General features: G+C 33.0%; 1 protein-coding gene across 3 annotated transcripts; it reads right to left on the bottom strand.

Annotated features, from left to right (window-relative positions):
* Positions 1–2,597: 2,597 nt before the first annotated feature.
* LOC145334942 (uncharacterized) lies at positions 2,598–24,334 on the bottom strand. Of its 3 annotated transcripts, XM_080180580.1 has the most exons (23): positions 24,204–24,334; positions 23,303–23,343; positions 21,552–21,601; positions 20,061–20,157; positions 19,762–19,813; positions 19,140–19,229; positions 18,432–18,535; positions 17,790–17,931; positions 16,522–16,641; positions 15,606–15,656; positions 15,324–15,437; positions 14,912–14,979; positions 14,188–14,263; positions 13,228–13,345; positions 12,632–12,669; positions 12,105–12,182; positions 11,691–11,800; positions 6,826–6,873; positions 4,946–5,096; positions 4,160–4,220; positions 3,514–3,576; positions 3,087–3,239; positions 2,598–2,794 (listed from the first exon to the last, which is right to left on the bottom strand). In XM_080180580.1, exons 1-23 carry the CDS (start codon positions 24,274–24,276, stop codon positions 2,785–2,787), a joined length of 1,908 nt encoding a protein of 635 aa, XP_080036706.1. In that variant the 5' UTR covers positions 24,277–24,334; the 3' UTR covers positions 2,598–2,784. The 3 variants fall into 3 exon arrangements, with proteins under 3 accessions (XP_080036706.1, XP_080036707.1, XP_080036708.1); XM_080180581.1 differs by lacking the exon at positions 16,522–16,641; XM_080180582.1 differs by lacking the exons at positions 15,606–15,656; positions 16,522–16,641.
* Positions 24,335–24,700: the final 366 nt, after the last annotated feature.

The raw sequence follows: 24,700 nt of genomic DNA on the forward strand, positions 1-24,700 counted from the left end.
TGAAGTAATTCTTTAAAAATTGTCTTAAATAATGAGGGAGGAAAGAAACATTAGACTGTTAATTACACTAGTACCCAAAGTTTTATGACTAATCAGTCTTATTTTTTGGTTTAGAAACTTTGGGTACTTTTATTATATCAATTAAAACTAAATTTTGATTGGTTAGTTCAAACTAGAAGTGTTCAAACCTTTTTTCTTTAATAATTTTAATTAACAAAAGAGACTTTTTTTATCATTTGGAATTTATCAATTTATCGTTCATTGTCTTAACCCTTAAAATCCCTGCAAATAAAATATTTTTAGTTCAGTTTAGTAGCGAAATTACTTAATAATCCTAAATTGTACGAATTTTGAGAATTACATGACATTTTCGGCTATTATTTTAGTAAAATACAATGATTTTTGTACTGATTTACTCTCATATTATTGAATACGTTAAGGTGTTTCAGTTTCCAAAAGCAAAGCTTTTCAATAATTAGGGTCTGATATTTGGAATACTGATTCCTATTACAACAAAGTACAAAGTTAAAAGTTAAGCATCTCTTTAATAAAGTCCTAAAAATGTCAGAATGTCTTTAAACAGTATTATGTATTTTTGCAACAAATTTACGTACAATTTTGTATAGACTTATGCATAAATGTTTTGCTCATTTAGTTCTGATACTCTACAAGTGTTAATGTTCGTTTGTCTTTTCTTTTCAGAGCTTTGCTTTTATGGAAGTTGTCATCCTTGTTTTTAATATTTTTTCCTCAATTTTCTTTACTACAAATATTAGCTTTTGGTATATTTATTTTTTGTTTAAGCTTCGTTTTTTAAAGAATAATATCAACCTTGGTTTCCTTTTTATCATTTATTCATAATATTATTTCTAAACAAGTGTTTATATATTTTTGTTCTTTTTTTAAAGAGTTTTTTTTACATGATTGCTTAGCCTCTCTATAACTATACATGTCAATTATTGTTAAACATAATACCTTTTTAGAATAAAAAAAACTCTTTTCACTTCGTTACTCTCTTTTCAATTTCTCTATATAAATGCTCTCTTTTTTCTTTCTTTCTATCTCTTTCTCTCTCTAAAAATCTATCTCTTTCTGATTCTCTTTCTCTCTCTGTCTCTATCTCTCTCTTTCTCGAAGCTACGAATTAGAGAACGTGTTAAAAACTCTTTATGTACCAGTTTAGGTTTAATTTACAGTCCAATGTCTCCTCCCTGCCTCACCACTGTACATTCTTAAAATAGGTGAAAGCTAAATCGATTTATTACTACTTGGATGTTGCACCACATTTTAGTGTACTCTAATAAAGTGACACTCGCAGCTGACTACAATATTGCTACCCCTATATATCCCCTTTACCCCATCACCTCCTTTCCTACTGGATGAACGAACTGATCAATAAATGGGTACCATTGTAGTGCCCAAATCAATTACAAATTTTACCCTTGTCAATATATCCACGTATAATATTCCATTGAAAGCTATTATATTAGATTGTTTATGATGAAATATTGTAATAAAAGATGAAACGAGTTGACACAATTATATATCAGGGATTTAAAGGGATAAGACAATGGTCGATAAATTTATGTACATAAAGTTACCCATTCTATAAATTTTAATAGTGGATAAAACGATGGACACTCAACATAATAAACCAACCAATCAAAATTTAATAAAATCCCCGAAGTTTAAAGCCAACAAATTAGAAACCGACATTAAAAAAGTTCTGGGGCTAGTAAAATAAACAATCCAATGTCCCCTCTCTCCCTGCAATTATTTATAAAAAATATATATTCAGAGATTTAAGAGATATTAAATGATAAAAATAGGACAATTTGCAATATCAGAAATCTATTAATTTTAGATGAAATACATTAAATTGTAATTTGAATAAATGAAAACATGAAATTTATCAGATGTGCAGTCAGAAGCGTAACAATAAATAGTTAATACAATTCATTTCGTTCAAATAATGATTACTAGCGGCTACGCCCCCTAGAGGCCTCTAGGGGCACTTGAAGAGGAGAGAGTCGAATAATTTAATAATTCAATTTCTTATTTTAGATTTTAAAAGAATAAGTTAAAAAATATTTTACGTTTGACGTTTATTTTTCGTTGAACTCTCTTTCTAAAATTGGGAAATTTTTAAAAAATTTAATTTCTCCATGGAGGGTGGTAGTACCCTCCCCCAAAATAGTTATAAACCTTCCTGGGACATATGAGAATCTACCCTGTTAAGGAGAACCCGATCGGTTCAGCGGTTAGCGAGATCCTTCGGTACAGACACACAGATACACACACAGACAAACATCCTGTTACTTTAGTATAAGGATTTTGGCATATCTTTAAATCTCTGAATCATATCGAAATAATGCAAAAAGTATTTAGGTTAAATGCAGGGAACTAAAGGGATAAGTCAATGGCCGATAAATTGATGTACATCACCAATGATAATACACAAAATTATACCTCCAGTAGATTAAAAATATTTTTTGGAAAATTCAGTTCTGACACTCTACTAGTTTTAATGTTCGTTTGTCCTTCTAATTCTAAGCTGCGCTTTTATGGATGTTGTCATCATTGTTTTTATTACAAGCTACTCTGAAAGTATTTATTTATTTAAAAGCTTAAATACATATTTATTTAATATAATTAACAAGTATTATAATATTAAATTAACTAAATAATATCAAACTTAACAAAAACAACAATTTTATAAAAATACATAAATGTTTTCATAGAAAACCCTAACCAGTAGGTGAAGAAAAGTATAATCTTGTCGCCTTAATACCATCTGAAAAATAATAATGAAACAAGACTGACAATATCCATAAGTAGCATATGATACTGATAAGGTGATTGTAAGAGTAGATGTATTAAACAATAATACAAATGCGAGGAAAATTACTAATCATTTCACAAATATTTTTCTTTTGTAGCATGACTGTCAGACCGACGGACCAAGTAATAACATAATTGGTGCCAGGAATTAGGTATAGTCAACATTCGAAATAATTTTAAAATAATCTGTTGAGACAGAGGGGAGTCCCCCCCCCCCCAAAAAAAAAAAAAATTTGCATAATTACCTTCTCCTCCGGGCACTCTCAGTTGTGGGGACAGATGGGAGTTCATACTTCCTTGTCATGGGCCTCACTTTCATTTCTGTGGACTTCAGGGAGTAGTGATACCCCTTCCAGTGGTTCCAATTTACTCCATTGCCAAATGTTTCATGCTCGCCCCTAGATAGATAGATATATAGCAAAAGTGTGAGAAAAAAATGCGATTCTTTTTAAATTAATATTAACACAAGCCGCGCAGATTTGATTTAAAAATGTACTCATTTATTTTTGCACATTCTATACTGCAATCTTTAATGATTTACTCGCAAGTCAAGTTTTTAGTCAGTTGGGACATTTTATCCCGTAGCTCACTAACTATACGTAGCCCAGCAATCGCATTTATATTTCTAAAAACTAGAGTAAATTGCGGTTCTAACGGTATGCATAACATTACCTTAGATAGAGACCATTAAGATTTGAATTATGACAAGCACTATACCACCAAGCTCCTTTGAATCTAAACATCATGATATTCATCAAATTAGCATAAAGTAAATTGTCATATTTTTTTTTCAATTAGTATTTAAGTTGCCATCCAACCCTATAAAAGGTTTCTAAAAAAGCAAAAGGTCCTTTAATTTCTAGTTTATAAGAATTTTTGCTGCATTGGATACCCCTCCCCACCCCACCCCAAAGACAATATAGGTTTCCTATTGGGTATTCTCCCCTATACCCCCCGCCCTTGGACATCCCTTTATTAAAAAGTAGTAAGAAAGTATGCTCAAATCAACCAATAGCATCGGGAATTTTAACACAGCCAAGTCACTAGAAAAGAGTAGAAAGCAATTTGGTAGCAGACGAAAAAGATCATTAACAGGGGGATCCAGATAGTTGTCTGGTTTTACATCTTTACTATAGATTTATTGTCGTATTAGTGACGGTCAGAATGACAAAAAAGTAGAACCGGATTCTGATTAGAAAGAGGTATCATAACAAAAAGATAACAGCAATCTATCTAAATTAGCTGCTGAGAAAATCACATTACTCCCATAGTGTTAGGTAATGATAATAAACGGACAGACAGACGGACAGTGAATTACCTGTTTGAACAATTATTTTTCCAGGCGTCGTTGTCATTGTCAAATGTACTAAACTTTGTTCCTGAAATAAATAAATATTCAGGGATCTTAATGGATAAGACAATGGATAAAAAAAATCTACGTACCCAATGATGATAAAAAAACCTTTTCTATAATCAAGATTTTAAATTCTTGCAAAATCTAAATTTTATAAAAGTGCCCAAAGTTTTTGAGTCAACGAAAAGGAAAACATTGTTTTTAAATTTACAGTCCAATGTCCCCCTTATCCTTAAAATTATGAAAATATTCTTAGGAAGTGATACAAGTGTAAAAAATGTATGATTATTCTTATTATTATTAGTATTACATAATATATAGCCAAGGTAAAAAAAAACAAAGATTAGTAGACAATAACGTAGATATTGTATTTTTATCAGTATTATCATTTTCTGCAGGGCTTTCAAAACTCTTACTTAACCTAACCCAACCTCTTACAAGGAATAAATAAGTTTGTCCACATTACGAAATACAAATACATATCCGATTATCCAAGAAAATGGCCGATAAATTGAAGTACATCCCAAATGATGATACACAAAATTAATCCTTTTGTAGATTAAAATTAGTTGTTGAAACGTTTGAAAACTTAACTTAATGAATCAAACATTGAAAATTCACTAAATTCCCCTCAGTTGTTGAGCCAACTGATTAGAAAACGGTATTATAAACCTTGGGGGACTAGTGCAGTGTAATAAACAGCCCATTGACCCCCCCCCCCTCTCTCTATCTGTGATTATCTTGGGTTACCTTTTTTAGGGAAGCTTTCAGCAAACTCTCCATCCACATTTGAATAGATGACTCTGTATTTGTAGATGGCGGTGCCAATGATAAAGTTGTTGACAACAACCTCCGTTGTGTTGTCGTCCCAGTCAGTCAGGGTTATCAACAGCTGTTGGGCCTGTAGCAACATAACAACATTTATTTATATTTTTTGTTTAACCCACTTATCATTGACAGAAATTAATCATTATGTTTTATTTTCCTAACTTGGGAAGTATTACATAAAAAAAATATTTCATGATTTTCGACATATTATGCCAAGGGTAAGTGGGTTGAATTAGGCAATAAAAAATAATCAAATGCTCTGTATAGAAGCAACAAAAAAACTACAAATTAATTGAAAAGGGACCATTAAAACATATGACATATTTGATTAACCCATTAGTGCCGAGCGCCACTTTTATGGGCCGATCGAGCTGAAAATCTCAGGGAAGCTTTATAATGGTAAAAACGGAATTCCAATTTTTTTGTTTTGCTCTAGTGGCGTGAACAGGAAAGTTGCAAAAAAACCGGTTCGGCCTGGCAATAAATACCAACCAGGCATTATGACCCGTTTTGGGCGGTTTCCCCGTGCATTAAAACCCGGTTTTGTAGTAAAAACCCGGTTTTTTCGACCAAAAATCGAAAAATGTAATTTTTGAACGCCCAAAGTGAGATGAACACTTTTTAGAACTTTGATACGATCCATAATTGAAAACTACACAACCTCATGTAATCTATAGAGCTACAAGTATAATACGAAGCGATTTATTTCAAATTTAGTGTTTCGGCTATAAGTGCCGCCGTTTTCGGGTAAAAAAACCCGTTGCTCGAAGTTTTAAAAGACACACACTACAAAAAAAGAACATATAAAATTTGGGTGTTACATATAAGAAAACGAGCATAAAACTATTGGGTAACACCTATAGAGATTACTAGGGTTATTAGGGTGGCTCAAACCCTTACTAATGACGTAAACTGTTATTTTTATTGGTTGAAAAGTTAAAACCGGGTAATAAAAACCGAAACGGAGCCGGGTTTTAAAACTGTCGGGTATTTATGGCCAAGCCGAACCGGGTCATAATAGGGCGTAAAAAAACGATAAAAAAAATAATGATTTAAATAAAACGAATTCACAAATAGATGTACTTGTCATTAAACATTAGATTTCACGAAAAAAATCAGCGACTTTACTATAAAAACAAAAAAGTTAGAAGGGGTATTTTGAATTTTCATGATTTTCAAATTTTGTTAAGCTATACCGGAAAACGAAAGTAAGCTAAACTGCCTGCTCCAGGGGGAAATGAAAGCCAGGGTAGTAGAGGGGGGATTCCTACTGAGAATGATGCAATTATGAAGCCGGAAACCGTTTTTTTTTCCATTTTTCGGAACCGGGTTTAAATGCCCGGTTCGGCACTAATGGGTTTGATGCACATTTAACCATCTTAAGCCTGTTGGGAGTTAAAAATGAATTTGAATCAGATTTTTTAGAGCTTTAAATAACTAATTTTTGATTGTAGTGAAACAATTAGTTATTCAATATTTACATTTTGACTGCCAAAAATGTGTCGTAAAATAGTTTTCTTCACATATAGTATCAAAACTTATATGAAATACTTTAGAAGCATATTTGACTCACACATATAGGGTAATGTGTCAGCCTGTATTTTGAAAATGTCTACGAACGGACACCCTACTAATATAGTAGCTGCGTTCATAAAAATTAGCCAAAGGCAAAAATAAGATAAACATCTAACCCAATCTTCCATAAATTCAATTTTTTAAAAAAATCAGGGTTTAATATTTTTCATGCATTTTGGCCTTTAATTTAACTAAGTCTACTATTAATATACAGAATACTACTTTACCTGTGTTAAAGTGATGTTATTCCAGTGCTTCAAGCCAACCCAGTGGTCCTAAAAATAAGAAAAATATCAGTAATGAGGTGCCCTACAGGGGCGTCCAAGCTTTTTTATTTGGGGGGGGGGGTAATCACCCCATTACCCCCCCCCTTGGACGTCTATGGTGCCCTAAGTTTTTATAATGATATTTTCTTTTAACTTCAAACTATAATGTTGTTCAAACGTGTCCAATAATTTTATTCCAAATAAGTGATAATCTTGTTTATTATCATTGAGAGTGTACATCAATTTATCGTCGCCTATCCCCAAGATCCTTGTCACATTTGCAAAGTCAGGGACCTCCAAGTGGGGAGGAGTGGTCAAAGTGTCTACCTCCAACATTTTTGAAAGTACATTAGATTATTCCCCTTTAAACCTTTCAAATTTCTTACTTTAATCTCCTACTAGCGGCTACACCCCTAAGGGCCTCTAGGGGCACTTGAGGAGGAGAGAGTCGAATTTAATAACCCAATTTCTTATTTTTTTTTGGGGGGGGGGGGGTGCCCGGTGCCCCCTCTCATTTTAAATTTTACTTTAAAAAATTAAAAATTTTTTTTTTTTTGGGGGGGGGAGATTGGGGGTGTCCCACCCCCTAAGAAAATAGTTATAAACCTTCCCGGGACCTATGAGAAGCTACCCTGTTAAGGAGAACCCGATCGGTTCAGCGGTTAGCGAGATCCTTCGGTACAGACAAACAAACACACAGACATCCTGTTACTTTACTATAAGGATAAATAAAAAGCTTGGACGTCCTTGTGCAAAGAGTATTCATATTCAAAAAAAACACATCAATATATAGATAAGCATGTTGTCCTGGGAATCATTATTACAGAAAGAAAAATTTTGTTGTGCATGTTTTAAATGAACACGCGGACTCTCTGACAACCACTATATAGTTGGTACGCTTCCCAAATCATACTTATTTTTTACAGTAATGACCATGCAAAGTTTGAAAACGATAGGATAATTCTAACATATAGCATATAGATGAAGAAGTAGAATCATTATACATAATTACTTATGCACTAATGTAGAAATATTAAAATTCTGAAGAAGTTCTATTATATGTAGTAACAAATTTTGCCGCTAGATGATGTTTTGTTATTTTAGTGTTATCAATAAATTAATCATGCAATACTTTTCTTTTAAATTTATTAATTTTCTCTCAAATTTTACACGTTTATTGTGATTAAAATTTTAAGATTAAACAAAAAAGAATATTTTTTGAACAGTTAGAGATTAATAAAATCAAAATTTTATAGATCACTCAAATAAACGATTTCATGGTACCGCTTTTATGGATGTTGTTAATCTTCTATTTAATTAAATAATTAAAAACGAAGCTTTTCAACATAATTGTTGATCTTTCTTGAGGGCTGTTAACAGCAGTCCCTATTAATTAAATAATGTCAGGTGAGGGTATCAGACAAGACATTTCAATGTTTTGTAACCACGTTATGACTTGGATCAAAATTCCTTTAATTTTATCGTTTCTTTCCGAACTTGTAGTGCCTACACTTTTCAACCAATAACTCAAACCGAGGGATTATGATCTTTGGGGATCTATATAAATTTATTGTCCTACACCTGAATTGTATACATAATATTAATTCATTTATTTTTTTAAATAATGATTCCTAGGACAATAAAGTTCTATATTATATTTAAGTAGAGAATCTCTATAATCCAATCCTAAAAAATCCTGTATTATTCAACAAATTTATGTAAAATTGTTTAGATTTAAAAATCAATGTTCTGCTTATTACGTTCTAACAAGAGTTACTGTTCGTTTGTCTTTTCTTCTGATTTTAGAACACATCTATTAGATAGGTTAAGTAATATTATGATTAATTCATAATAGATAATGTAAAGAAAATATTACTCATAATAAGAATTCTATGCTATAATTTGAAATACATATAAATATTGAAATATTTATTACACGTATTTCATAGATATGAATTAATCTTTTTTATTGAAACACTTGTGTTATTCGTCAGGGCTGGAGGGAACATTTAACTAAATTATTTACACTAGTTTTATAACTAGTTTATCTTTTTCTTAAAACTTTGAATTTTTAATGATTGGTTCAAATATTGTAGTGCAAAAATTTTCCACTAAAAATGTAATGTACAGTGGGTTAATTTTGCTATTTTATCAATAATGGGAAAGTATATAAGTTTTTCGCCCAGAGTGTATCAATTATAGTAAAAATTTTCAAATCATTTTACTCTAAGATACTAATATAATGTTATTACTAACTATTAAATCCTAAAATATTGTATGAGCAGTAGGCCTATTCCCTGAAAACATTATCTTTATAGTCAAACCGTTTGCTAGATCTTATGCCCCAAATGACTGCATATGCATTATATGTTATAAATTAGTATTATTTTTTTTGAATATTTTATTCCTATGAGTCAAATTTTTCGGTACTTGCTTACATGTGGTAGACTGGAGCACCGAAACCCCCCCCCCCCCGCTTAGTTTTGCCAAAAATTAAAAATAAGGGGGGGGGGTAGTTTTTTAATGTCTGGAAAACGGCAAGGAGGAAAAGTGCTCAGCAAGGCAAAGACTTAACCCCCCCCCCCTTAATTTTGAAGAAAATCAAAAATAAGGGGGGGGTAGTTTTTTCACTGTGCAACACGCCAGAAAGTTGAGTGAGGTAAATCAAGAAAATCCAGTATACCAGAGGGGGAACCTTATTACAGGGATATTCACACAGAAAATAAGGAGGAGGGGGGCCAGTAAAAGGTTTTAATTTTGCGCAAAATTAAAACCTTTTACTGGCCCCCCTCCTCCTTATTTTCTGTTCAGGGATACATCAATTACTAAAATCAGTCAATAAATAAGGAAATTATGCCCCAAAACATGAATATCCCTGTAATAAGGTTTCCCCTCTGGTATACTGGATTTACTTGATTTACCTCACTCAACTTTCTGGCGTGTTGTACAGTGAAAAAACTACCCCCCCCCCCCCCTTATTTTTGATTTTCTTCAAAATTAAGGGGGGGGGGTTAAAAACTACCCCCCCCTTATTTTTGATTTTTGTCAAAACTAAGCGGGGGGTTAAAAAACTACCCCCCCCCTTATTTTTGATTTTTGTCAAAACTAAGCGGGGGGGGGGGGGGGTTTCGGTGCTCCGGTCTTCACATGTAAGCAAGCACCAATTTTTCAAACACATACACACTTTTAAAACAAGTGTTTTTTATCATTTTTTAGAGCGTAGCTTTTTACAATTACAACGTATCCGCTAAGCTATATAAGTTGGAAAGAATTTTAATGTGTATAATACAAATACAATTTAAGTTAATTAATTTTGACATCTGTGATTAGTGGATTGAAAACAATATGCGCTCCGATTGGAGAAGCTTAAGTGTCATACATCATTCAACCAATTAGAGCTCAGGTAGTTTTCAATCCAACTATATCACGGATGTCAAAATTAATTAACTTAAATTGTATTTGCGCTTTTAAATAAAGAATTATATAAAAAACGAAATTTATAAAAAATCCTTAAAATTTTATGCACATTTCAAATCTATTATACACATTAAAATTCTTTCCAACTTATATAGCTAAGTATCCGCCTCTCCATTTGTCATGTTGTAAGGTATTATTCCTTTAACGATAAGGTATACATGAAAGATAATTTGCATCAATATATGTTGACAGTTCATGGACATAGAATCCGTGGATATTGTGACAGGGACATTTTGTGTTGTCAATTTAGGTTGCTAATATTGTCCACAGATGTTGGTCAATACGTACCTACATGGTCAGAGGAGGGGATAAAGTAATAAATCTTTAGAAAAACGCATGACGTTTTAACATAATTAGCTCTACTATTTACAAAATAGATAACTTTGATTTTGATAACAAGTTGCGCGATTGTTTGAGCTTTGCTTTTATGGATGTTGTCATCCTTGTATTTTTCATGATTTTTTTTCTATGACATCATTCGAAAATATATTTGATACATTTTACTAATACTAATATAAGATTTTATCAGTATTTCATATTAAACTAGCGGCTTCGCCCCTAGCCTCTAGGGGCTTTGCCCCAAGAGGTAATTAAGTTCCCCCTACTTTCTGTGAAAAATAAAAAAATTAAGTACCCCCACTAAGGTGCCCTACTACTTTCTATTTAAAAAAAAATAAAAAATGGGGGGAATTTTTTTGTTTTTTTGGGGGGGTTGGGGGTGTCCCACCCCCCCCCCAAGAAAATAGCCTAAAACCACCACAGGACCAGTAGGTATATACCCTGAAGAGTAGAATCCGATCGGTTCAGTGGTTACCGAGATCTTAAGGGACAGACAGACAGACAGACAGACGGACAGACGGACAGACATCAAGCTACTTTGTATTATAGATTAATCATTTTCGGTTTGAGATTTCCGGTTTAAAGGAAATCTTGCATGTTGTATGTCGAAAATAATCATTGTTTAAACAAAATGTTCTTTTAATATTATATTAATTATTGTTAATTTATTATTTATGAACCAAAAACTATTTAATGTCATTAAAGAAAAAAAAATAGTTTGAGCCAAAACTTAAAGCTGTCCGACAACTAATGAAGAAATGATTTTCCTCAAAGTACCTTGTCGAGCATATAATCCCCCTCTTCCTTCAACTTATTTTGAAATAAATAGAAAATAAAAGGGGAGGGGGCGGGGGAGGTAGTTTTTCGTACGTAGATAATACTTTAGGTTAAATTATATAGGATAGCCTTGCATAATGCATGGTTAAGAAAAAAAACTCTTTTCCTGGGAAGGGATTTGAATGGACGATAGGCACTCTGAGGGAAAGCACCAACACGCGGAAAAGGTTTACCTTTGTTGGTTCTCCGAATCCATTCTCATATTCGTCCCACCCCTTGTAGAAATAATCCTCGGGGTTGCCGAAATCTCCGCGGTTCTGCAGCACCGTCCAGCCTCCCTCATCTGAATAGAATGTTTTATAGGAATCTTCACAAAAAAAAATATCGAGCACTAAAAACTTTTCCCTCTTATTTTTTAAATTTAAGCTTTTTTAGTAGTGAAGCTACTCTAAGATTCATTACTTTGTCTCTCAGTCACTCCGTTCGTTTTAAAATTTTCCAAATAGATAATTCAGAGGGGTTTCGTGATTTTATAAATTAAAAAGCAAGGAGAGAGGTGACATTGTAAAAAAATCGCACGGGTAACCAAAAACGCCCAACTTATCGTCCATTGCCTAATCCCTAAAGATCCCTGTTTAAAGATATACCTTTCTCCATATCACAGTAGACATCAACAAATTCTTCGTTCACCCAAATTTTGTAGATACCACTTTTAGCTGGGGCACCTAGTACAATATATATCCTAATAATAAAATAACAGGATCTTTGTGCCTGTGTTTGTGTACCGAAGGATCTCGCCTACCGCTTAACCGATAAGGTTTTCCTTTACAAGGTAGCTTCTCATAATTCCTGAAAAGGTTTATAACTATTTTGGAAGAGGGTACCACCAACCTCCCAAGAGAAATCCCCCCCTCCTTGGCCTCGAAGGCCCCTAGAGGCTTCTAGGGGCGTCGAATCTAATATAATATTAGCTAGATGTAAACCAGTTCAAAGCCATATTGAAAAAATATGTAAAGTATCGCATAAGATAATAAAAAAAATAAGTAAAACATTATAGAATTGATCCGTGTTTAGTTGGCACCAGAGGTAAAAAAAACCCTAGAATTTTGATTTTATTATTCGCAGAAAACTGTCTATAATACTAAATAAATAACTATTAAAATAGAATACTCACCATCTTGATTTTGAACATCATGGCATGAAGCTATTTCCCTAAAAAAATAATTTAGAAAAAGAAATACGGGAAAGTCCGTAAAGCATATTACGAAATGTATTTGAAAAATCACGAAACCTATCTCTTGTAAATTGATATTTTACAATTTTTGTACTTTGTACTGTATTATGACTGACAGACCTACAGGCCAAATTCACTTCATACTGGTTGCTCATTGGTATAGAGAATCTTAAACAATCAACCGTCTATATTTATTAGCAGTCAAAAGGAAATTATTGAGTAGCTTCGCTTCTAGAAACAAATAATTTTAATATAAAAGTAACTGGATCTGTGTCTATCTGTCTGATTGACTGATGAAGTGTTGTCAAGTAAAGATAAAAGGAAGGGTTATGAATATTTTTAGTGGAGGGTAACACCACCCTCCCAAGTGTAAACACCAAACAAAATGAACCCCAAAATAAATTTTTTTTTTAAATTAAAATTATAATCAAAAGTTAAGGATCACCCCTTCCCCCCCCTCCCCCTTCCATTAATTGCACCTAGAGGCCTCTAAGCTGCGTAGCCGCTATTTAATTATGAATAACTGAATAACTTACTCGTTGAGTAAGGTAGGACCAGGTGGGAGGGGAAGTCCACCAATATCCCCACTCTCAATAACAGCTGATACTGGGGGTGATATTGTTGTTGTTGTAGTTGTCGTAATAGGCGCCACTTCTAAATATATGATTATAATAGATTTATTATTACTTGGATCTTGCACCAGATTTTCATGTTCTATTCTACGTTAACTCTCTAGTGGGCTCCTTTACCCCATCCCCTTCCCCCTCCTAATGAATAAACGGCCCAACCAATAAAAACGAAGGGATATTGCGACCTAAATTGAGGACAAATTTTCTCCTGTCATAATATTCATGTATATTCTACATCCATTGTAATTATAAACTTTTAAGCACTTGAAGGAAATGGAAAACTAGGTTTATCAAAAGAAATAAGTCTTCAAAATGCACTGCTAAAAAAGAGTAATGACTATATAAAACTGAGGTGAATTCTAAAAAAAACTTTTGCCTCACAAAAATTATTTTTCTCCACTAAAATTTTAGTGAGGCAAAATTATCCCCTCTAATTTCTAGCGAGCCTTACTGATTTTATTGGGGCAAACTGATTTTAGTGAGGCAAATTTTTTTAAGAATTTACCTCTGGTCTCAGACTAATCAAAAAAAATTGGCTGTGCATTTTGAAGTAAAGACATTAAAAATGTGTCCAACGGCTGATATGTCAGGTGTGAGTAAAATAGTTAGAGTGGGGTAAATGCCTTGGCCCTTGAGTGCCTTGAGTGCAACTCATTACAATCCATCGTAAGGACTTTCAAACCAAAATCATACAATCAAAGAATTGGTTGTGAACTGGATGTTACTTAACCAAAAACATCATATGTTTGGACAGAAAAGGAGACATCTGCACTACTTAATTATCCTTGGATGTTGGACCTGATGTTAAAAGTGTCGCTTACAACAGCCTCGCCAATACAAGGGATTATGTAAAGAAGTTTGGTTTACCTTCAGTAGTAGCTGGTGGTTCAGTAAGGAACTCTCCTTCTGCAGTAGTTTCAACTGGGGCCTCTGTTGTAGCTACCTATTTATTAAAGATAATAAAGTAAAGAGTATTCTATATGGATAAATTAAAAAAATGAAAACCATAATGTTCTTTTGGCTTCGCCCTCATGAGAGAAAACAATCCAAGAAATAAAAAATTAGGTTATAGGATGAAACCGGCCTCCATTTAAGGTGCGCCCCAAGATCTTAAGGGGTGCAGACGCTAGTATGAAATGAACAAAATGGCTTTTTAAGCTGTGAGCTCCCACTCCTTATTTTTGAAATCACATGAAAATAAGGGGGGTTGGTTTTAGTTTGTTTGATAATACATTAGGTAAGGTTAGGTTAGGTTATATTGGGTATTGTGATGCTTTGTAGTCGGTGGCGTGCTAAACAAAGGGAACATTTGGGGCAATTACCCCCTCCCCTGCTCGGCAGTTGTAGTTTGTACAGGGACTGTTATTCAAGATCTTTACCTCAGGCTCAGCAGTTGTAGTTTGTACAGGGACTGTTATTTCAAGATATTTACCTCAGGCTTGGCAGTTGTTGTTTGTACAGGAACAGTTATAACAAGATCATTACCTCAGGCTTGTCAGTTGATGTTTGTATAGGAACAGATATATCAAGATCCTTACCTCAGGCTCGGCAGTTGTAGGTTGTACAGGAACAGTTGTAACAAGATCCTTACCTCAGGCTCGGCAGTTGTTGTTTGTACAGGAACAGTTATAACAAGATCTGGGACATCAGTCTCAGCTTCTATACAAATAATTCTTAAATTAGTATTTTTGTTCAGTTTTTGGAGGAGTTTTGAAGTTTAAAAAAATACCCAGTTAGGCTAAATAATAGGATACCACCAAAAAAAAACCAATTAAAAAAAAACAATTTTAAGTCAGTTCTTAATAGATATAGAATATATGGATAAAATGTTTCTCCCAGCTGCCTATTATAACTATACTCCCCTTCACCTCCCTTATGTTGGAACGTATTGATCAAAATCTAAGATCTAAATTAGCAACCTAAATTGAGGACAAAAATTACACAGTCACAACAATATCCAAGTTTTCTATATTAAGATAGGGACTTTTATTAAGAATTGGCCCCTGTAGTTGTAGCAACTGTTGTTGGGGGCAAAGTTGTAGTTGTGGCACTTGTTGTGGCAGTTGTAACAGTAGTAGTAGTGGTAGTAGTTGTTGTTGTAGAAGTAGTGGATGCTTCTAAATATAATTATTAGGTAAATTCACTCTCATTTGTGACATATAGTACCCAGAAATATTGCAATACTTTGTAATAATTAGATATAGGCTTTTTTTCTTAATTTCTTGTAAAAAATGAAGTTAGAAAGCAGACAAGGTTTTATTGTCAATTAATTGATATGTACTAACGTGTGGTAGTAGTGGTTGTAGTAGTTGAAGTTGTAGTTGTAGTAGAAGGTTCTAAACATATAATAATATACAAATCTATTCATCAATACAAAGTTTAAATTCTGTCTGATAAATAACTAATGATAATTTTTTGACTATATGATTATGAATAAAATGATAAATTTAAGCACAAAGGAAGTGGAGACTGGGCTAGAAAAAGCAATTTAAATCCTCAAAATGCACTGCTAATTTTTTAAAATTTTGAATTTGATTAAACTGAGGTAGTCTCTCTTTCTTAAGGATGTTAGTTGCATAATAAACCTGTTTTCAAGTTTTTGTTTTGTATAATTTAGGTTATGAAGAATTGTATTGTTCTTTGTTTAAGAATCTTTATCTCCAATGTTTATTATATTTTTTATAAAAACTTGAGGACAAGACAAAATAATGTTTTTAATAAAAAGATAATTATGAAGTACAAATTTAAAACAAAAATTTTTAAAAAATGCAAATATCATTAAAAGTTTATTCAAATAAGAAAGAAGTAAATCAGGTATAAAAAGTTTTCAGCACTTTTTTAACAATGAGTAATAGAATAATTAAAGTAAATAGAAAAAATGTTTTGAAAATTTTAACTACAACTTTTATTTTTGAAGGATACAACAACTTATCAACTAAAGATATTCTTAATTGAAAAGAGACAAAGTGACAATTTCCCTCATAGTGCCTAGTCAAGCATAAAAACAAAAAAAAATGAAAATGGTGGTTGGGGGGGATTCTCTTGTTTGTTTATTATTTATGTTCATGTTAAATTATGTTATAGCCTGAAATGGGGCAGCAGTATATTCAATTTATTTTAAAAATATTAAAGGAAGGGTTCCAGTGATTGATAGGTACTTTGAGGGAAGCACAGTCAAAACATTTTTCACTACATACTCACCACTTGAAGTGGTGATAGTAGTAGTGGTTGTAGTTGATATTGTAATTGTTGTGGTTGTAGTGGTAGTAGTTGTAGTACTAGTTGTGGTTGTGCCAGTTGTAGAAGGTTCAGTTACTTTTTCTAATAAGTACATTTGGGATTACGATTATGTGTGGGAATAGGGAAGAATGCCTAAGAATTAGAAAGAATTTGTTAGGATCATCAAGCTTTTGTGAGAATAAGGAAGATTTTGTGAGAATAGTAAGATTTTGTGAAAATAAGGAAGATTATGTGAGAATAAGGAAGATTTTGTGAAAATAGTAAGATTTTGTGAGAATTAGAAAGATTTTGTGAGAATAAGGAAGATTTTGTGAGAATGAGGAAGATTTTGTGAGAATAAGGAAGATTTTGTGAGAATAAGGAAGATTTTGTGAGAATAAGGAAGATTTTGTGAGAATAAAGAAGGTTTTGTGAAAATAAGGAAGAATTTGTGAGAATTAGAAAGAATTTGATAGGATAAGAAATCTTTTGAGAGAATAAAAACGAACTTGTGAGACTAAGCAATATTTTTTTGAGAATAAGGAAGAAAGTCTAATAAAGATATGACTTTCAAACATTTTTCCTCTCATTATTAAAGCTAAATTCTGACCATATTCGATTGATGGGAGGGAGGAGACGTTAGAAAGAAAATTTTGCAGTTACCCAAAGTTATGAAAAGCTCTCTCATTTAATGTCTTAAATTTTAGGTAATCAAATTTTGATTGGTTGGCTCCAAACTAAAAGAGCCCAAACTTTTTAACCCATTAAAAAAATTAAGATTACAGGTAAAAATAGATTTTGACTTCTTATATTGTATCTGCCATTAAAAATTGGGATTTTTTATTCATTTATGTTCATTTATAATTAATAAAATAATAAAAGTAATTTGCTACTAAAAAAATATAAATAAAATTTAATCGTTGATAATATTAGCTTCCAATTATCTGCGAGTGCTCAAAAGTTTTGGTCATAGGTATTTTAGGTTTATATATTCATTTTGTGTTTATTTATAACTAGTAGATTTTTAAAATGGTGTCAATATTACTATTATAAATAAAGCTGGTAAAAGTAATTCCTAAAAAAGGGGACAACGTTTGATCATTCCGATTGAATATGAATGAAATATGACTTTAATGGTTTTGTTATTTTTCCCTTTTTTTAGGAGACACTTTTAACAGCTTTATTTTTTATATATCATAATTGCTCTCACCATTTTTTCCAGTTTTTTTAAAAAGAAAAGCAAACTATACCTGTTGTGGCTACTGAAGGTGGGCTGGTTGTGGATGAAGGAGCAGGTGCTGGGGAAGTTGAAGGAACAGGTGCTCCTGTTGTTGATGTTGTTGATACTGGGTCCTTCTTTATCTCTGTTATAATCTCCTCTGATAGGGGCACCTTAAATAAATCTTTTAAGTCAAATGTAAAGTTTTTTTTGGAACCGGGACTCAAATACTTTGGGTACTTTTATGGGATTTTAATTGGTCAATTGTAAAGGTACATTGGATTGGTACCCAAAGTTTTAAAACCCCCACATCATCTTATTCGTTGACTCTAATAATTTCAGTACCGTTATTGGATTTGTATTGGTTAACTCAAAACTAATAGCGTTCAAACATTACAACCAATATTGTTTTCTTTTGCAGATTGGTTGGTTTTGTTCATTATCATTAAGGTTGTATATGAATTTATTCTCGATTGTCTTATCCCTTCCTAAGATTCCTAAGTTTTCTTCATAATTAGTAAAATATACTAACCATTAGTATGAGATATCTCCACCATAAAAACCATAAACAGCAGGCGAGAAATTCATGTTTCCCTTATAGATTGATAGACAGACGGATGTACACACATTTTGATTTACAGGGAAGCGTCACTTCTTATTATTAAAAACCTACCTTAACCACAAAATCTTCAGTGACAGCATTGGAGCCATTGGTTTGGATATAAGTGTGACAATAGTTGAACAGATTCAAACATCCAGCTTTGTTCTCAGGCCAACCTACACAGAACATAGTTTAGTACATTCCTTTAAAAGTACAGAGCGAGTTCAGAACCTCCGCCCCCCCCCCCCCCGAAAAAAAAGAAGACTCAACATAAGGTGGTGGCGGTTTTGTAATCCTAACAATCTGCTAGTGGGGGGGGGGGTGATCTTACATTGCGAGGTCTTTTGCGGCTACCATTTACACATTATAACCTAGCTTCACCTGACTAATCAGCCTAAATTTAAATTTTTTTTTTCAAATAAATGTGAGAGAGGATTGAACATTTTGATGAAAACCGCCAATTTTTTAGTTGACCCTTTAAAAACCCAAGGTCCTGCACCATTACTTTAAATAGGTGTAAAAATAGTTATTTTGTATGGAGTTAAAGACAACGTTCCGCGGATAGTAAAATTTAAAATTTTAGGATTAATTTTTGTTTTCATTGCCACTAAAGGCCAAAAAAGCTAGTATTAATTTAATGCTTTAAATATTTAAATATTTTATTATTCGTGGAAAATTGACCGTAATACGAAACGATCCAATGTTTTTCAGTATGGCTGAGAACCGGTTCTAATCCAGTGGATATTTATCAATTTTAAAGTCATACTTTAATACTGTTACCTTTTCCTTCATAATCTGAGCAAGCAAAGAATAGAAAGATACAATCATACACATTATTGGGTGGAATATCTGCCATATACCACGGCCATCCTACAATAAAAACTAGTAAGGTTTTAGGCTATTTTTCTGAAATAAACTTATCTCCCCTATATAGAAACTAAGGGCAAAGCAACTAGTCTTAAATAAAGCAATTTTGAATAGCCAACAATAACCAGGTGAACTAATTATTCAATTCCATAATTTTCAAGGAAGCTTAGTATCAATCCAGTATACTAAAAGTATTTTAATACTATCACTAAATATTTAATGCTCGATACCATGACATTATATGGCTTATAGAAATAGCATGTGAAATCAAAGCATACTGAAGTAAAAATTAAGTTAAAATTCTTTAATAATTTTGCTAAGGTTAAAAAATAAATAATGTCAAATTCTTCACATTAAAGATATAAAGAATAAGTAATGTCTTGGCCCATAAACAGGCACATCAAATTGTAAAAATTAAACAAGACTTCTAGACATCGTTCTACAATTACAAGGCTCTTTGTCCAAAGAATATTGGATATTTTAATAAATGTTTTATCAATATAGAACAAACAGCTGTTTGCAGATTTAAAGTTACCTGTGGCAGGGTCTACTTCAATGCCAGGATTTGTCACATTTATCCTGTCAGCCTAAAGAGGATTTTTTTTCTGAATTGGAAGATTTTTCAAATTTTTTTTTCAAGGATTTTTAAAATTTAAATTCAGAGAGAAATGGTCACTATAAGAAATGAAAGAAAAACTTAAAACCAATTTTTAACATAAAAAAGTAATTTTTGTTTTTGTAGAAATGCTTTATATATATTTTTCCCATTCCAATACAGACTGACGGACAGACAAAATGAATTATATTGCTGCTTCACTACAAGATAAATATGACCTCTAAAATTTGTTGTTGAAGCTCTTTAAGATTATCAGGCAGATCTGTTAGGAAAGGTTCTCCACCATTATCAGAGCTAGGCTGATCACCTCCAGCTCTAGAAATAAACATGTGTATAGGCAGGTTCTTAGCTATTCTAAGATCTGTTAGGGAAGGTTCTCCACCAGCATTAGAGCTAGGTTGATCACCTCCAGCTCTAGAAATAAACATGTGTATAGGCAGGTTCTTAGCTATTCTAAGATCTGTTAGGAAAGGTTCTCCACCAGCATCAGAGCTAGGTTGATCACCTCTAAAAATAAACATGTATATAGGCAGGTTCTTAGCTATTCTAAGATCTGTTAGGAATGGTTCTCCACCAGCATCATCAAAGCTAGGTTGGTCACGTATAGATCTAGAAATAAACATGTGTATAGGCAGGTTCTTAGCTAATTTAAGATTTGTTAGGAAAGGTACTCCACCATTATCAGTGCAAGGCTGATCCCCATTCCCCTCCAGCTCTACAAATAAACATGTATATAGGCAGGTTCTTAGCTATTTTAAGATCTATTAGGAAAGGTTCTCCACCAGCATCATCAGAGCTAGGCTGATCACCTCCAGCTCTAGAAATAAACATGTGTAAAGGCCGGTTCTTAACTATTTTTAGATCTGTTAGGAAAGGTTCTCCACCAGCATCATCAGAGCTAGGTTGGTCACCTCGAGCTCTAGAAATAAACATGTGTGTAGGCAGGTTCTTAGCTATTTTAAGATCTGTTAAGAAAGGTTTCTCAGGCTCCTGATCAATCCAGCTCTAGAAATAGGGTATCCTTTGGTACAAATACACCTCCTGTTAATCTTACAAGGATAAAAAAGTAAAAAATGTCTTTCTGTCTATCCCCGTGTCTTACTTGACAGGACTTAATAACTGAAAACTTATTTTCTTAATCGACTCCTCAAAGTGCCATAGGCAAGCACATAATTTCCTTATAAAGTCAAGTAATGAATTTGTAACATTAATGCACAGCAAACAATAATGCGCGAAAAATCAAACTTCGTGCATTTTCTAGAATTGCACGATTAATCTACTTATCTATGTTTATATTAAACTGTCATAACTGCTTACAAAGTTATCCAAATACTGGATATCTACCTATCTATCTACTTATCTATCTATCTACCTTAATATTAACCTGACATACCTGGCTAGAAAGTTATCCAAAAACTGGATATCTACCTACTTATCTATATTTTTATCTATCTTTCTACCTATCTATCTTGATATTAACCTGATATATCTGGTTAGAAAGTTATCCAAATACTGGATATCTACCTATCTATATCTCATTTTATCTACATATCTATCTATCTTTCTACCCATCTATCTTAATATTAACCTGTTATACCTGGTAAGAAAATTATCCAAATACTGGATATTTACTTACTTATCTATATTTCTATCTATCTATCTACATATCTATCTATCTACTTCTCTATCATGATATTAACCTGTTATACCTGGTAAGAAAATTATCCAAATACTGAGAGTAGTCACTCAAATCAACAAGCTGAAAAAAAGGACATTGTCTTCAATTGATGCTTCTAACACGGATATCATTTATTGGTCAGTTTGTTCTTCCAGTAGGAAGGGAATGATGGGGTAAAGGGGGTTGATGGTAGGGATCTTTATTCTAACCCGCTCCAAGTTCCACTTTATGAAAGTACATGAAAATCAGGTGTAAGATCCAAGTAACAATAAATTCATGGCTGGAAAATACGTATATTGGTGCCTTCCCTCAAATTGCATGGCGTGCAAAGAAAACCACTATCGTTAGTTTAGAGATAGATTTAAATTAAGGGGTAAATATTTTTTTTCTTTATGCCTAAACCCTGTACCCAATATAACCTGATCTAACCTGACCTAAACCCTGTACCCAATATAACCTGATCTATCCTGACCTAAACCCTGTACCCAATATAGCCTGATTTATCCTGACCTAAACCCTCTACCCTATATAACCTAATCTATCCTGACCTAAACTGTGTACCCAATATAACCTGATCTATCCTGACCTAAACCCTGTACCCTAAATAACCTGATCTATCCTGACCTAAACCCTGTACCCTATATAACCTGATCTATCCTAACCTAAACCCTGTACCCAATATAACCTGATCTATCCTGACCTAAACTCTGTACTCAATATAACCTGATCTATCCTGACCTAAACCCTGTACCCAATATAACCTGATCTATCCTGACCTTCGGCACCATGGGGCTAAAAAAACTAGTTTTAATCTTATAATTGTACATTCTATATCTGCGGAAAGCCGTTTATAATACGATACGAGAAATAACTATTCCTATTTCTCTATCCCTGTTATGAATGGTAATGATTTATGTACCAGTTTTAGATTTGCAGTATAGTAACTAAATAACCTTGAAAAGGGGCTCATACATTCCAACAAATAAACACAAAGCTTATTATGCTCGCAGGCAGGTTTCATGCTATTTTATTTGTTGTGATGGTAAAAGATTATGTTATTCATTACAAGTGGCTACTATATGCCAAAGAAAAAATATAAATTTTGAGGAGGGTGTCATTTTTTTAGGTATCGTATAGGTTTAGTTATAAACCTTACCTGGACCTATTAGAGCTACACGGTATACGAGGATCATATGGGTTCGGCAGTTTACAAGATCCTTTTCTACACTTTTATATAAGATTCGGATTGTGTTCACAACAGTTTTGCGTAAACACCAAAAAATGAAAGCATAAAAACTTGAAATTTTACCGGAAAGAAATGACATTATTTATATAAACGTCGCAGAAACGTCGTTTTCATCTTGATTAATACTAGACTTTTGATAAAATAACAATGGCATAAATGATTAGCCATTGCCTTACCTAACATACCCTTAAAATCGTTTTTTTTTATATTTTCATTTGCTAGACCAACTGTTGTTTCAAATACAAAACACGGACTGACAATCAACAACTATAGAAAAACCATTGCTGTATGGTTTCGAAACCGATGATATTCGCAAAAATAGAACTATTTCTAAGCCATGCTGAAAAATCAAGTATCTCATCATATTATAGACAATATCTGCACGAATAATGAAACAATAATCATTAAATTAATATAGATTTTGTTCTTTAGCCTTTCAGACTCGAAGCCATCAAATATTTAATTTTACTATTCGCAGATATCTGTCTATACTAAAATGAAATAAATAACTATTACTGATAAAATATTAAACATACCCCTTGTTTTCTATTCTCCCAATATTCATCAAGCGAATCTTCTAAAAAAAAAGAAGGATGAATTAAGAGGAAGAGGGAGAGAGAGAGAGAGAGAGAAAGAGAGAGAGAGAGAGAGTGAGAGAGAGAGAGAGAGAGAGAGAGAGAGAGAGAGAAAGATAGAGAGAGAGAGAGAGAGAGAGAGAGAAAGAGAGAGAGAGAAAGAGAGAGAGAGAGAGAGAGAGAGAGAGAGAGAGAGAGAGAGAGAGAGAGAGAAAGAGAGAGAGAGAGAGAGAGAGAGAGAGAGAGAGAGAGAGAGAGAGAGAAAGAGAGAGAGAGAGAGAGAGAGAGATAGAGAGAGAAAGAGAGAGAGAGAGAGAGAGAGAGAGAGAGAGAGAGGGAGAGAAAGAGAGAGAGAGAGAGAGAGAGCGAGAGAGAGAGAGAGAAAGAGAGAGAGAGAGAAAGAGAGAGAGAAAGAGAGAGAGAGAGAGAGAGAGAGAGAGAAAGAGAGAGAGAACCAATTAGAGAGCAGCGTTACCAAAAGACAGAAATTGAACTATAGTGTAGCTTTGCTGTGAAAAAGTTTAGAAATATGATATTCTATAATATATGTTGTAACTTTTAACAACTATTTTATAGGGAGAAAAAAGGTATATTTCACAAAATTGAAAAAAAAAATTTAAAAAGGTTTATATTTTAGGTTAGGATCGGTTAGGTAAGGGCATTAAGAGCTCTCAACATGTATGTAATGTAAGAATAGAGTATATCTTAGCTTTCTTTCTTTTGAAAAATTAAAGTTGGAGTACCAAAAAAAACTAGATACTTCTTCTCTCATCTCCCTCATTTTTATGACGTCACATGGGTGATTTTTTAACACACTTTGGTCTTTGTCAAAAGACTAAAGTTAAATTAAAAAAAAACTTACCTAAATCACTAATTTCAATAGATTGTACAACAGATAAGCATACAGATACAAATATAAACCAATAAGCTCGCATTGTTGTCTAATACTAATTTTAATTCATTATTTGACTGTAGTAGAAGCGTAGCTACTCCATATTCAGTATTACTATTGTCCGTATGTTCTTACTATACGTCATTTTTTATTGTAGCTTCGCACAGGTCTTTGGAAGGTTTATTGGGGGAGGGTACTCCCTAAGAGAAATCGCCCCTAGAAAAGGAATACCAGATATCCTTAAAATAAAGTAACAGGATGTTTGTGTGTTTGTATGTTTGTACCAAAGGATCTCGCTAACCGCTGAACCGATCGGGTTCTCCTTAACAGGGTAGATTTTCATATGTCCCGGGAAGGTTTATAACTATTGTGGAGGAGGGTACCATCACCCTCCCTAGAGAAATTTAGTTTTTTTTTAATTTCTCGATTTTAGAAAGAGAGTTCAACGAAAAATAAACGCAAAATAG

Source organism: Acartia tonsa, chromosome 13 (assembly GCF_053477335.1).
Source record: "Acartia tonsa isolate MP-2025a chromosome 13, ASM5347733v1, whole genome shotgun sequence".
NCBI lineage: Eukaryota > Metazoa > Arthropoda > Copepoda > Calanoida > Acartiidae > Acartia > Acartia tonsa.